We start from the raw sequence: 16,352 nt of genomic DNA, 5'->3' as shown, positions 1-16,352 counted from the left end.
TCCACTCAGACTTTGTAACCTTGTTAATTATTGACATTAGTTTATGAACAGATTTATATTTGTTTTTAGATGCTATTCAGTCAGCATAAATTACGTTATTTGATATTGGATACATTTGAACCATGGGTATGTTTAGTTTTTCTATTATTAAAGTTCTTCCAAAATGTGTAAATACGGGGCACAGTATATAAAATTGGATTCAATGCAGAGTTAATAGGTAGAACTAAAGCTATCACCCAGGAGTAGGTCTCACGCCTAACCTCATAGTCGCTGACAACTGTTCGTATTCCCATGATACAAACAGGAAACCAACAGATGAAGTTTGATAGTACTACTACTGACAGTTTGAGAGCCACTGTAATGTTATCTGCTCGTCTAGCTGAAGTTTGATTTTCAGTTTTAAACTTAGAACTGTGCCGATATATTGCTAGGAAAATAGACAACTGACCAGTGGCGATAACCACAAATAAAAAAGAGTTAAAGAAAAGAAATATGGTCACTGAGTAAGTCCAGGCGAGCCCAAAAGACTTTCTCAAAGGAAATCCAAGACACATTTCACTAGTAGAGTATAACGCGAGGTCTGAATAGATTGATGGAACCACAGACAAGAGAGCCCCTAAACACCACGCTACAGATATTAAAACATATTTACCCAAGTTTGAGATTTTGTGCTCACCAAAAGGAAATCTGATGGTCAGAAATCTTTCAAATGTTATGAGCAGAATGAAAAAAGTGGACGTTTCACTGGACAATGTGGCCAACGTTCCGGCTATCTGACACAATGTACTCTGTTTCCAAGAATGTTCATGAACAATGAAAACATCTCTATAAACTACATCTACAGAGGCAATAATGACAAGGTACACGCCCATTAGAAGATCAGAGACACCAAGACAAGTAACAAATAACACATATGTCAGATGAAGTGTTGCCCGTTCAAATAAAATACGGTAGCCCAATGCGATCATATTTCCACAAACTGCGCAAATTGCAACAATCCAGAGCAAGACTCGTTTTAAAGAATCTCCGATAAGATCTTCACAAGTTGATAACGGTTGTTCTTCTGTTTCACATTGATGTGCTAGAAGATTTTCTCCTCTGAAATATGAACAACAAAGTTTGTAGTCTGCTAACACTTTACCTTTTACTGTAATATTGTTGAAAAACTTTTCTTTGATCAAGTCAGAAACGCGAGTTTTTCGTAAGTCAATTATTTCATATTCTGCTTTTTGAGACAAAATAACTATTTTTAGTTTAGTTACTGAAAGATTGAGAATTTGCATTTGATCATTGTCTTTTAAACCCAATTCTCTAATGTTAGTAAACGAAAGATACAGGTATCGTAGTTTAACATTATAATTTAACATTATTTCAGCAATTTTGGTAAAAGAAACATCCAGTGAGATAAGCCTGGTAAACCTTCGAAAAAAAAATTTGGGTATCACTCTTAGCCCTCTGTTATGAGAAATGTTTAAAAAATAGAGCTTTGATAAATGTGATATGAAATCGTGATAACGTAATTTGACAAGGTTATTGTGGCTTAGATCCAAATGATAAACCAAACTGTTTTCAGATTTGACTAGAAAATGTTCACTTATGTTACATTGGGAAGCTCTGAAAACCAAAAGTTTTTTTAAAGAAACTATATGTATAAAATGTTTAGCTCGAGACACATCAATACCAGAAATGTCTAAATATGTTGTGTCTGGGGAAAAGGAAGACATGTTGAGCAAAGTGTTTGTATCGTTGACTCTGACCGTCCCGTCCAGACAGATGAAACCAAATGGACATTGAACTATACAATTTAGTTCATCATCACCCTTAAGGCAATTTGGTTTACCATCACATATATAAATGGGATGTATGTGATTTGAATTAGGGTAACATTCAAAGTATAAATTATCTAAAAAGTGAAAGGACTCGTCTTCCCCATAAAGACAGTCTCGGACTTAATCATGTTTATACGTATCTGGAATGCAATAAGATTCCCAGCATTTGAAAAAACCTTCAGGGCATTGAAACATTTCGCAATCAGTTAAAAAATTGCTATTAGAGCAACCAATAGGGGAGCCTTGTCTATCTTTCATGTAAATACACTTTGGAGCCAAAATAAGGTTATACTTATCACTTTGGTTAGATTTTACATTGCATAAAGTTAGTAGTTCTAATACGTTTCGTCTATTAGACACTGAAACATTGAATGAACTTACATTTTGAAGAGCTAGAAATTTAAAATTATTTACTGTGGAACAATTTAACGTCCAATGGTCAGGTATACAAACATTTAGTGAGCACTGAGTGAAAGTACAATCATCACAGTTTGACTCATCACTTCCATCAGGACAATCTTTAATCATATTACACACTTGGCTTTTAGCGATACATTTAAGTCCGTGCACGTTGGGTTCTCGACATACAAATTGTTGACTTTGAAGGCATTCGTTTAAGTCTTTGAAGTCATAATTACAAACTTGTTCGTCCTCGCCTACAGAGCAATCTGAAAATCCATCACACACATAGTTATACGAGAGCAAACTTTTTGTCGCGTTACAAAAAAATGTTGGAAAATCAATACTGAATACATCCCTCAAATTTGAAACGGAAACAATGCGAAGCTGGTTCCAATTAAAATTAATGCTTGGTACTTTATATGTCGTAGATATTTCCAAACGGGTTTGTTGCATATCCTTCTTGTACATATTTTGTTTATAAGATTGATACTCACATAATATATACTTTGTTTTCCTTAATCCGCATTGTACTATTGAAATCGCTTTTCTGAGACTTTTCAACTTCTTAAGTTTCCAAATAAAACAACCTGAATTTTTTTCATTGTTCTGGAAATCTGCAATTTTGATAAGTGAGTACGTAAATTGCTCCATTGGTCTGTTATGGACCCACATTAAATGTTTTTGATCCCTCGATTGTATATAGTATAGTCCCAAGTAAAAAATTATTGATTCATTATACTTAAAATTTGTGTTCGCAAAGTTATCAATTAAGCCCAACAAGTTTGACTGCAAGTAATGAAAACCCCAATGTGTTTCAAATGTAATTAAATTTGATCTTTTTTTAACACAGTAGTTGGCAGCATGCTGCCAATTTAGTAACCGTGAGTGTTTCATAAATAACAAACAATAAATATGGGCGCTATCGTTTGCATGATGTACCTGAAACCAACCATCTAAGCATTGAGAACAAAGCCTTAGACTTAACTCATTGCTATACTTTAAGTCATCTTGGCTGTCAACTTCGATGGTGTCGTCGGTAGTCTTTGGCATGCTGTAGTCATTTTGGTCTAATATAGCAATGTGTAGCTTCATTATATCTTCTTTTTCAGAGAAAAGAGGACTCGTGTTATAATCAGATTTGAGCTCTTTGTGGTAAATGCTAATGATAAATAAATTTGAAGAATTGTTTTCTCTTAAAACTTTACTTTCAAGTTTCGATATTTTGTCATGAAACGTGAGAGGACCTATTTCGTTTTCGTCCATTGTCATTTGACAAAGTTCCGAGACATTGGCAATGTTCGAATCATCAAGCGTCATATTTTGTAGACTTAAAACATCTATCAATGTAACGCTCCAGTCTCTCGTTCTATTCACTGAGTCAGTAGGTTGAAGTATGTTTAACAAGTTGTGTATCATGTCCCATTTGTATGGTGGATACTGGCAGTCTATCGTAATGACAAGATCAAGTTCCTTCCTGTCACATAGAGATCCTAGACTAGAACAGCCAATTAAACTACAAGCTAGAGAAATCGTAGCGAGGAAAATCGATATATCCATTTCTTTTAGATCATCAGTTTTATCAATTTTAGTTTTTTGTAAGAATTAACACAGATCCTTAAAAATGCGTGAGTTTTAGAATGAAACCAAACGTGCTTTCTCACTCATTTAAAGTTATTTGACAGTAAAAACTTAAACTGTATCCTGAAACTACTAAAGACCTTCGTCTGGGTCATGCTATTAACAAACAGCTAGAGGGTCTGATTAATAACTGTTTTGGTAAATTATAAGCGATAAATTTTGTGCACTCTTCAGCAACGTCAAATCAAAGCTTTTTCGCTTCCAGCAAAAATGAATATTCATTATTTATTTGTTATCAACGATCTTTTAATACAGCTTCCTTTGCAGCGTTTAGAATTGAAAATAATTTCTATTGAAAATCCACAATTAAACAAGTTTATACGCGACACGAGTTCTAATACTAAACACATGCAAACTGCGTATGGTTGGTTTGAGACCGTCTCAGATACTACGTTTATTCATTGCCTGACAATCATTTTGTGAGATTTTGACCTTTAATGTATAGCTTGTGTATTTAGATAAAGTGGGTTGCCAAATTAGCGATATATTCCAATGAAATGTCATGAACTGGTAGTCACCATGTAGCGTCTGTAACATTTATGAATTATAAATGAAATTTATAAATGTTAAAAGATATGACTTGACATGAAGCTTGCGAACAGAGGGTGTGGGCAGATTCACGCTACACATCCATCTCATTCGATGTGTGGAAGGGAAAAAATAATAGAGAAAAAAAAGTTGACAAATCAACTAATTTTATTTTATGAATTTTGTAATTCTTAAGTTCTTAAAATCCTTAGATTTTTGTAAAAAATGTTTTTAAAAAATTTGCTTAAAAATTTTATACACAATATTTTTCAGTATTAGTTAGGAATAATCGATATTAGATGTATAAAAATAACTAAATACAATACTAATTAAATACATTATAACTATTTGACCCACGGCGTAGCATACGCCGCTACTTTGCAGGGCCGTCCTTAGGCTATCTATGACACCGCAGTGGGCCCCGGACTTTCATAGGACTTGCGCTAATTCTAGGTGCAAATTATTAAATTAAACCATTGTTATAACTTATAACAGATTTCTCGCGACCTCCTAATTTACCAGGAGCTCCTGGAAATCTCCCGAAATTGCTATTTATACGAAAAAGTCCTGAAATCTCCGGTAATTATTAAAATCTTCTGAAAACAAGGTTAACATTCTCGAAGATAGATTGAAATATTTCGTAATTCTTGCTATTGAGCATGATCTATGTAAGAAACATAATTTTTATCATATACTGTTTGACCTCGCTAGCAAGGCTTGTAAACGAAATTCTGTATGTAGTGAAGAATGAATAAAATGTAAAGACTAATTTATTTTCTAATAAAAACATTAAATTTTCACTTATTATCCGTATCCCTACCAAAACTTGGCCCCGCATAGGGCCCCACAATGGTTAATTCCGCCCTGCTATCTAGAGATGGGTGAATACAGGGTAGATTACTTTATCCCCCCCCCTTCTTTTTCGCCGCTAAACATACGTAAGGTAACTCTAGTCCGACTTGCAGAAATAAAAGTGTGATCTTTCCTTTACTTCTTGGTGTCCAAACTGTTGAGCCATGAAGAGAATTATATCTTTATATTTTTAATCAGCCAGTCTCTTTTTTATTCCTATGTTGGGCTTCTTTAAGTACAATGCCGACTTCCATTATTTTCCAGAAACTTTTCTGGCCACTATGTATGAAACTTTTAGATAAAAGACCTACAAACCAATGAACTTTTTTTACGGCCACTGGAATTAATCGCGACGCAGTAAAAATGTTTTACTTAGATGGTTTTAAGAATGTTCTCTTTAAATCGTGTTCTGATCAGACGTGCCTGACATTGAGTCTTCTATCTAAACATGTCAACATGTCGGAGCAGGATTTACGTGGTAAATTTATTTTGTTTAACTTTCTCTCCTAATTTATGATACCATCGTTGATTTGACCTCATTTAATTAAATTAACGTTTAATTTTATAAACGTAATTTTGTGTTTCATGGAATGAGCAAGTAATCCCCTATAATTCTGTACCAAATAAAACATTTTCTGATAAACAACAAAGCTTTTGAAGCTTAATCGTAGCAGAGCAGTGAAATAATAATGAACAAGAATGAGGAATCCCGTCGAAACGTGGACAAATATTTACGGAGAGAAAAAGTTAATAAACAGCATCCAGAAAACAGAAGTTATGAGTCAGAAATCTCACGACGAGGTGTATTCTAGTAGATAATCAACTGATAAGGGAAGTAACTTTTGGGCGTTTTAAAGCAGACGTATGGCGTAAAAAATCGCTCGTATGTATCTACAAAAGAAAGTTCTCATTAAGAAGCAGGTCTCATAACCGTTCTATATGGATCTCAGGCATGAGCACTATATAGAATGAAACTTAGGCTTAAACTCTTTTACTAAAGTGACTGCCCTCCATCAGATGTCAAGATCTCATTCGCCTCTTTAAAATGCTATTATAAACAGTGCAGACCAGTGTTTCCCAAAGTGGGGTACGCGTACCCGCAGGGGTACGGGAAGAGTTTTTAGCTAACTATGCTGATTCTTTTTTAAAATACACATTTAGTTTATAAAAGAATGAAATATCATAAGTTTTAATCCTTTGTAGCGGCCCACGTAAGGGGAAAAGCCGCTATTAGGTTTGTGCAAAATGTCCGTCTGTCCCACTCAGATCTCAAAAACTAGAAGAGAAATGAAAAACATTATTTCACAATGCGATGCGGCTTGAAAAGTTTGGGTGCAACGGCTACTTTTGGTTTTCTAAAAGCAAACCGTTTAGTTTATAAAATTAATTATGCAAGCGATTTTTTCATAAAAATACACCAATTCTAAAACAATTACGTAAATGTAAGGGAGGCAATGTTACAATATGTTAACAAGGCAAAATAACTTAATGTGTATTTTCAGTATCAGTAAGTCAAATCTAATATATAAATAGTACTAGAAATGTTCCAACAAATATAAATATTAATTAAAGGTGTTTTTTCTGGTCAACTAGCTGCTAAAATTAAAAGAAAACATTTCTGTTTGTTTATAAAGGCTAAGAATACACTTTGTATGTAAATATCACGCACATTTTTTTAAATGGACTTTTAATGCAGCGACTTTCGTGCAGTAGCGTGACAAGTATCTGCAAGACATGGCGCTATCAGTTCCCTCAAAATTTTAAAAATAATCAAATTTTATTTATTTTTGTTTAGTTCCCCCATCAGAATAAAAGAGGCTTATTTTTGTGCGTTTTGTCTGTCGGTCGGTCTGTCCGTCACATTTAGATAAAAAAAATAATCCTAAAAGTTATTGAAAATCTGATTTACCCTTTAATGTTCGTCCCGTAACATCTCAATAGTTTGAAGTATCTGTAATTAATTGTTCCGTATGTTTTTGTGCAAAACTAATCAACGTCAACGAATGTTTGTTTGCTCTTGTAACCTATATCAAAATCTCTATACTGACTTATATTTCATTACTTATAAAAATGTTCCGGATATTGTTTTATAAAAAATAAATTATGTCAAATGATTGTTCGAAATCGCATAATTGACTAATATTACACTTATATTCTATAATTTTATTATCGATATCAAATAGTTCTGTATTTTCATCTTTAAACTAATTTCAAAAATATCGACAATAGGTTGTTCGGGGCTTTAAAAAAATAGTAATTTACTAGAAACGATTATTGAAAATAACTTTTTAAACTTATTTTACATTTAATTTAATTGCTGAAACATAACAAAAGTTTTTATAATCGATAAAGAATGTTCCGGATTTTGTTTTGAAAAGGAATCGACCTATTTAATTTTCTTACAAATCGTAGCCAAAAATTTCCGATTTTTATTTAAAATTCTACTAACGCCAAATAACGGTTTAAAATCACTCTTTTAATTAATAAAACAAATAATCTTCTAATTTACGAAAAAATGTTGTTCCGGATTTTTATGAAAAATATTTTACTTTTATGTAAAATCTCACTTCTATCTTACAGTACATTTAATTTTCTAGCTAAAACGTTACAAGATCTAACTTCCAAACACCAAAGTATGGTATGAAGATCTCTCCACAAGGCCGTGGTACATCTAATATTTTTTTTACGAGACCATCCCAAAAATTGTATTAACAGTATTACATTTATCTGTTGTTGTTGTTTTACAATTCATACAAACATCCGGAACAATCTATTATATAAGCGTAAATCTATTGCGTTCATACAAAAAACTATAGCGATGTTTCGAAACGAAAATTAAAAGTTAATCAAATTTTTAATAGCTTTTAGTTGTTGTTTTTTATATTCAGATAACGGACAGACAGACTGACAGACAATACGCACAAAAATGCGGCTTTGATCCTCTGTAAATAAATTCTATTAGAACTCAATGTACCAATGTCTATGAACCCTCATTAAACATATCGTGTTAATAAAGACATTTTTTTTGCTACTAGTCTATTATGATGTAATGGAATTTTTTCTTTGACGTCATATAAATGGATCTTTATATGTAATGCTAAAAAAGTCGGTGCACCAATGTCTATGAACAATCGATAAATGACTCGTATTGATGAAGGCGTTTTTTAGTCTTATTATACAGTGTGACGTAGTGTTTTTTTAGGATTTCTTTTTACATAAATCTTATCTAAATTACATTGTTCCAAATTTATATTTTAGATCTAGATCTAGTAGATATAGATCTTAAGAGAGCTAAGTCGGAAGTTACATTTAAAAGTAGATCTACATCCTCATTCTAGTTCCATTTAAATGAAAATACCGATATCTCTGTTGATAACTGTGCTGAGACATCGAAATACAAGCACAATATATCTTCACATATTCACATTTGACTAGAGTAACACCTTTAGTAAAATCACTAAATTTAGAAAGCCTTCAGGACAGAAGACTCAAAAGTAAAGTAACAATTATACATAAAACACTGAACCATAATCTTCAAATACAAAAACAAAATTTAATAAAATACTCTGAAAGACACAAAGATAAAGGCACACTCCTCGTCCCATATGCTAGGACAAATTTGTACAAATACTCCTTCTTCCCTAGTGCTATTAGAGCATGGAATGGGTTGCCTGAGCTAGCCAGGAAAACCAGTGACTTGGCAGAATTTAAGTCATTGGTTAATATGCATGACTAAATGCATGACGCGTAGGACGTAATCATCTTCTTTTTTGAAGTAACGTCTGTATTAGATAAGATAAGATAAGATAAGATAAGATATATCTGTTCTTTTTTTTTTGTTTATCAATTACAAATCAATACTGAAAGGTTATCAAAAATCGCTTGTTTGACATATTGTACATATCCGATAGATGACATGCCGTAATGTGTAATATATCTCTTTATCAATAATATGCTATTAGTTTGTAACAGTTTGTTTTTAAGTTAAGAGCAATGCTTGGTCGTGCGGTTAGCGTGCTGAACTAATTATCCCGACGGTCTCGGGTTGTTTGTTTGATTGTTTTACATGTTTCGGATGTTCCTTCAGAGTTAAAGATAGTTTACTTCCTAGTTCGAACCTTCCGCAGGACGACATGGGATGGGAGCAGGCAGAACCAGGAACCATCGATAAATCCGAATGACAGTCCAGCGCGCAAACTGCAAGACCAGGCAGGGTTCATACCCTGCTCGCTGCCATTCTCCATTGTTCAGCAAGAAGTTAATTATTTTAACTTAGAAGGAACACCCGAAACATGTACAACAGAAAAAAAAAACATTTTTTACAACGGCAAATAAATCTTTGAAACATTTTTACTTTTGACCATCAAAATTAACTCACGTTTTGAATATTCCTTTCGAATAGTCAGATTCGACAGGGATCCGACTCTGATGGGGGCCGCCTCTTGTTTTGTTTATATATTTCAGGAGATTTATATGCGTTTTCTAAAGATTTTAATAATTTCCGGATATTTTTAGGCCTCATTCTTATATTTTGCAACTTCAGGAGATTTCCAGGAGCTCCTTGTAAATCGACAGGAGGCCACGGGAAATCTGTTATAAGTTATAAAATGATTTAATTTAATAATTTATACACCTAGAATTAGCACGGGCCCACTGCGGTCGCATAGGTTGCAGTGGCCTAAGGCTGGCCTTGCAAAATAGCTGCGTATGCTACGTCGCCGGTCGAATCGTTAAGTTATATTGTGCTTGGAGTATATGCATATATTTAAATTCAAGCGAGGCTAAATCTATTTGACTAAAGATGGAGATTGTTCTTTAACAGTCTTTTAATACTTAACGTTTGCCCAAAAACAAAAGTAGGTTGGTTCCAATTAAATTCTATTTCAGCTTTCAGGTTGTTGTTTTTTTGTTGTTTTTTTTGTTGTTGTTTTTTTTTGTTGTTGTTTTGTTGTTGTTTTTTGTTGTTGTTTTTTGTTGTTGTTGTTGTTTTTTTTTTGTTGTTGTTTTGTTGTTGTTTTTTGTTGTTGTTGTTGTTTTGTTGTTGTTTTTTTTTTGTTGTTGTTTTTTGTTGTTGTTTTTTTTGTTGTTGTTGTTGTTTTGTTGTTGTTTTTTTGTTGTTGTTGTTGTTTTGTTGTTGTTGTTTTGTTGTTGTTTTGTTGTTGTTTTTTGTTGTTGTTTGTTGTTGTTGTTGTTGTTTTTTGTTGTTGTTTTGTTGTTTTTTTGTTGTTGTTGTTGTTTTGTTGTTGTTTTTTTGTTGTTGTTGTTTTTTTGTTGTTGTTTTTTTGTTGTTGTTTTTTTGTTGTTTTTTGTTGTTGTTTTTTGTTGTTGTTGTTTTTTGTTGTTGTTTTGTTGTTGTTTTTTTGTTGTTGTTGTTTTTTTGTTGTTGTTTTTTTTTTGTTGTTGTTGTTTTTTTGTTGTTGTTTTTTGTTGTTGTTGTTGTTTTGTTGTTGTTTTGTTGTTGTTTTGTTGTTGTTGTTGTTTTGTTGTTGTTTTTTTGTTGTTGTTGTTTTTTTGTTGTTGTTTTTTTGTTGTTGTTTTTTTGTTGTTGTTGTTTTTTTGTTGTTTTTTTGTTGTTGTTGTTGTTTTTTTTGTTGTTTTTTTTTGTTGTTGTTTTTTTGTTGTTGTTGTTGTTTTGTTGTTGTTTTTTTTTTGTTGTTGTTTTGTTGTTGTTTTTTTTTTTGTTGTTGTTTTGTTGTTGTTTTTTGTTGTTGTTTTTTGTTGTTGTTGTTGTTGTTTTTTTTGTTGTTAATTTGTTGTTGTTTTTGTTGTTTTTGTTGTTGTTTTGTTGTTGTTTTTTGTTGTTGTTGTTGTTTTGTTGTTGTTTTGTTGTTGTTTTTTGTTGTTGTTGTTGTTTTGTTGTTGTTGTTTTGTTGTTGTTTTTTGTTGTTGTTTTTTGTTGTTGTTGTTGTTTTGTTGTTGTTTTTTTGTTGTTGTTGTTGTTTTGTTGTTGTTTTTTTGTTGTTGTTGTTGTTTTGTTGTTGTTTTTTTGTTGTTGTTGTTTTTTATTTGTTGTTGTTTTTTGTTGTTGTTTTTTTTTTGTTGTTGTTGTTTTTTTTGTTGTTTTTTTTTGTTGTTGTTTTGTTGTTTTTTTTTTGTTGTTGTTGTTTTGTTGTTGTTTTTTTGTTGTTGTTGTTGTTTTGTTGTTGTTTTTTTGTTGTTGTTGTTTTGTTGTTGTTTTTTTTTTGTTGTTGTTGTTGTTTTGTTGTCTATTTTGTTGTTGTTTTTTTGTTATTGTTTTTTTTTGTTGTTGTTTTTTTTTGTCTGATTCATTATTGCTTCCAATCTAAAAACAAAAAGTATAGTAAAGTTCTCTTTTCAGACCTAGAGATCTATAGAGCAGATTATGTTAAGTCCATCTGTTTCTGTAGCCAACGGTTAACGAGGGTGTCATGTGGCCAGCACAACGACTAACCGCCTTTACGTGTCCCCAACTACTGTCAGGTACCCACTAGAGCTGGGTGGACTCAAAGATGCCCAAGTATCTTGATATTAAAATTCCCAGTCTTCAAATGGATTCGAACCCGAGACAGAAGCCTAGCACCTTACCGCTCTTGCTTCTAATCTACAAGTACATACATGCATACAATTCCACCGTGAAAAATTAATGATAGAAAATGATTATAAATTTGAGAATTTTAAATATAGAATAACGAATTGTAAAGATATATAATATAGAGAGTATTAAAATACATAAAACATTTGAATCACAAATAGCACACACACACACACACAAAACAGCAAAAATAAATGTTAAGAATATTTTATTACAAATCAAAATTAATTACATTGTTATTAGGTATATAATAAATATATATATAAATATGTTTGTGTAGATTGATTTATTTGATTACTCTCAGTTACATATATATATTTTTTTTTTTGCAATAATATGCGAATTTACTTCCATTTTATTTAGATCATATATTACCAAAAAATATACTAGTTTTTTGATAACATAAAATGTCGGGACATGAAACTTTATGTTTCGAATAGCTTATATAATTATTTTGTAGAGAAACTCAGTTGTGATTCTCTACCAAATCAGACACATCAATTGAATGAGTAAATTTGCCGAAACTATTTCTTTGTATAGATGTCGTTTTGGGTCTTTTGGTAGAAGTTGTATTAGTGGTACTACATTTGTTGTCAATCATTCCATTTCTGTTTTGTGTAGAAGCAGACGGCTTTTGGTTGTACTCTCTAAACAAAACGTTTCACTTTGTCTTGAAGAATTTGTTGATGCGTTTGAAGCCAAGCGCTTTACCGCTCAGCTACAGCGCCTCTTACTTCTAATCTACAACCACACATATTCTTACAATTCCATCGTAAAAAAAAAAGACAGAAAATTGCTTATCAAGTAGAGAATTTTATATGTAGTATATGTATTAGTAGAGATATACAATATTTAGAATAATAAGATACCTATGACATATGATACACAAATAACACACACACAAACAACAACAACAAAAAAAAAAACAAGTGTTGAAAACAAAATTAATACTAAAATAGAGAAAGAGAAATAATGGACGAAAAGGCGAACGTTTAGTCTACTCTGTGCCTATTATTAGAAATTTAAATTAATTACATTGTTATTAGGTAAATAATAAAAATACATACAAATATGTTTGTGTAGATTGATTTATTAGATTACTCTCAGTTACATATTTTTTTTTTGCAATAATATGCGAATTTACTTCCATTTTATTTAGATCATATATTACCAAAAAATATACTAGTTTTTTGATAACATAAAATGTCGGGACTTACAATTTTATGTTTTAAGGGAGTTTTATAATTATTCTGTAGAGAAACTCAATTGTGATTCTCTACCAAATCAGACACATCAACTGAATGAGTAAATTTGCCGATGCTATTTCTTTGTAGAGATTTAGTGTTGGGTCTTACTAAAGGCCTTGAACCTGAGGTGAACTTGCCTGCATCAGCGCTTGGAAGTTTTCCTTTTGATTTGACTTCTAGGATGGAATTTGATTGTGTATCCCGGCCACAAGCCTTTAACACGAAATGACTTAGATCATTCGTTGCTTCATTCAAAAGAGTTCCAAAAGTTTCCTTGTTGGTCATCTTTCTCTGGCTACTAGTGATATTAGGCAAGACTAAGCTTGGTTTTTCTAGGTTTAAATCTTTCCATTGTTTTGTGTCATCTTCGCAGTTTCTTTTGATGGAAGGAAATTGAGCCTTTGATTCCAAAGCCGACATGGTAGAAGTTGTATTAGTGGTACTAAATTTGTTGTCAATCATTCCATTTCTGTTTTGTGTAGAAGCAGACGGCTTTTGGTTGTACTCTCTAAACAAAACGTTTCACTTTGTCTTGAAGAATTTGTTGATGCGTTTAAAGCCAAGCGCTTTACCACTCAGCTACAGCGCCTCTTACTTCTAATCTACAACCACACATATGCTTACAATTCCATAGTAAAATAAAAGACAGAAAATCGCTTATTATTTAGAGAGTTTTACATCAAGTATATGTAATAGTAGAGATATACAATATTTAGAATAATAAGATACTTATGACATATGATACACAAATAACACACATACAAACAACAACAAAAAAAAACAAGTGTTGAAAACAATATTAATACTAAAATAGAGAAAGAGAAATAATGGACGAAAAGGCGAACGTTTAGTCTACTCTGTGCCTATTATTAGAAATTTAAATTAATTACATTGTTATTAGGTAAATAATAAAAATACATACAAATATGTTTGTGTAGATTGATTTATTTGATTAGTCTCAGTTACATATATATATATTTTTTTTGCAATAATATGCGAATTTACTTCCATTTTATTTAGATCATATATTACCAAAAAATATACTAGTTTTTTGATAACATAAAATGTCGGGACTTACAATTTTATGTTTTAAGAGAGTTTTATAATTATTCTGTAGAGAAACTCAATTGTGATTCTCTACCAAATCAGACACATCAACTGAATGAGTAAATTTGCCGATGCTATTTCTTTGTAGAGCTTTAGTGTTGGGTCTTACTAAAGACCTTGAACCTGAGGTGAACTTGCCTGCATCAGCGCTTGGAAGTTTTCCTTTTGATTTGACTTCTAGGATGGAATTTGATTGTGTATCCCGGCCACAAGCCTTTAACACGAAATGACTTAGATCATTCGTTGCTTCATTCAAAAGAGTTCCAAAAGTTTCCTTGTTGGTCATCTTTCTCTGGCTACTAGTGATATTAGTCAAGACTAAGCTTGGTTTTTCTAGGTTTAAATCTTTCCATTGTTTTGTGTCATCTTCGCAGTTTCTTTTGATGGAAGGAAATTGAGCCTTTGATTCCAAAGCCGACATGGTAGAAGTTGTATTAGTGGTACTAAATTTGTTGTCAATCATTCCATTTCTGTTTTGTGTAGAAGCAGACGGCTTTTGGTTGTACTCTCTAAACAAAACGTTTCACTTTGTCTTGAAGAATTTGTTGATGCGTTTAAAGCCAAGCGCTTTACCACTCAGCTACAGCGCCTCTTACTTCTAATCTACAACCACACATATGCTTACAATTCCATAGTAAAATAAAAGACAGAAAATCGCTTATTATTTAGAGAGTTTTACATCAAGTATATGTAATAGTAGAGATATACAATATTTAGAATAATAAGATACTTATGACATATGATACACAAATAACACACATACAAACAACAACAAAAAAAAACAAGTGTTGAAAACAAAATTAATACTAAAATAGAGAAAGAGAAATAATGGACGAAAAGGCGAACGTTTAGTCTACTCTGTGCCTATTATTAGAAATTTAAATTAATTACATTGTTATTAGGTAAATAATAAAAATACATACAAATATGTTTGTGTAGATTGATTTATTTGATTAGTCTCAGTTACATATATATATTTTTTTTTTTGCAATAATATGCGAATTTACTTCCATTTTATTTAGATCATATATTACCAAAAAAATATACTAGTTTTTTGATAACATAAAATGTCGGGACTTACAATTTTATGTTTAAAGGGAGTTTTATAATTATTCTGTAGAGAAACTCAATTGTGATTCTCTACCAAATCAGACACATCAACTGAATGAGTAAATTTGCCGATGCTATTTCTTTGTAGAGATTTAGTGTTGGGTCTTACTAAAGGCCTTGAACCTGAGGTGAACTTGCCTGCATCAGCGCTTGGAAGTTTTCCTTTTGATTTGACTTCTAGGATGGAATTTGATTGTGTATCCCGGCCACAAGCCTTTAACACGAAATGACTTAGATCATTCGTTGCTTCATTCAAAAGAGTTCCAAAAGTTTCCTTGTTGGTCATCTTTCTCTGGCTACTAGTGATATTAGTCAAGACTAAGCTTGGTTTTTCTAGGTTTAAATCTTTCCATTGTTTTGTGTCATCTTCGCAGTTTCTTTTGATGGAAGGAAATTGAGCCTTTGATTCCAAAGCCGACATGGTAGAAGTTGTATTAGTGGTACTAAATTTGTTGTCAATCATTCCATTTCTGTTTTGTGTAGAAGCAGACGGCTTTTGGTTGTACTCTCTAAACAAAACGTTTCACTTTGTCTTGAAGAATTTGTTGATGCGTTTAAAGCCAAGCGCTTTACCACTCAGCTACAGCGCCTCTTACTTCTAATCTACAACCACACATATGCTTACAATTCCATAGTAAAATAAAAGACAGAAAATCGCTTATTATTTAGAGAGTTTTACATCAAGTATATGTAATAGTAGAGATATACAATATTTAGAATAATAAGATACTTATGACATATGATACACAAATAACACACATACAAACAACAACAAAAAAAAACAAGTGTTGAAAACAATATTAATACTAAAATAGAGAAAGAGAAATAATGGACGAAAAGGCGAACGTTTAGTCTACTCTGTGCCTATTATTAGAAATTTAAATTAATTACATTGTTATTAGGTAAATAATAAAAATACATACAAATATGTTTGTGTAGATTGATTTATTTGATTAGTCTCAGTTACATATATATATTTTTTTTTTGCAATAATATGCGAATTTACTTCCATTTTATTTAGATCATATATTACCAAAAAAATATACTAGTTTTTTGATAACATAAAATGTCGGGACTTACAATTTT

The 16,352-nt window shown here is 31.7% G+C and overlaps 1 protein-coding gene across 1 annotated transcript; it reads right to left on the bottom strand.

Moving 5' to 3' along the window:
* Positions 1-846: 846 nt before the first annotated feature.
* Positions 847-4,238, bottom strand: LOC129928994 (uncharacterized). Its single transcript, XM_056045628.1, has one exon. The coding sequence runs from the start codon at positions 3,786-3,788 to the stop codon at positions 1,950-1,952; it is 1,839 nt and encodes a 612-aa protein (XP_055901603.1). The 5' UTR covers positions 3,789-4,238; the 3' UTR covers positions 847-1,949.
* Between the last annotated feature and the right edge of the window lie 12,114 nt (positions 4,239-16,352).

The sequence above is a fragment of the Biomphalaria glabrata genome, chromosome 11 (assembly GCF_947242115.1).
Source record: "Biomphalaria glabrata chromosome 11, xgBioGlab47.1, whole genome shotgun sequence".
Taxonomy (NCBI): Eukaryota; Metazoa; Mollusca; class Gastropoda; family Planorbidae; genus Biomphalaria; species Biomphalaria glabrata.
This window is presented reverse-complemented; position numbering and strand designations above follow the sequence as displayed.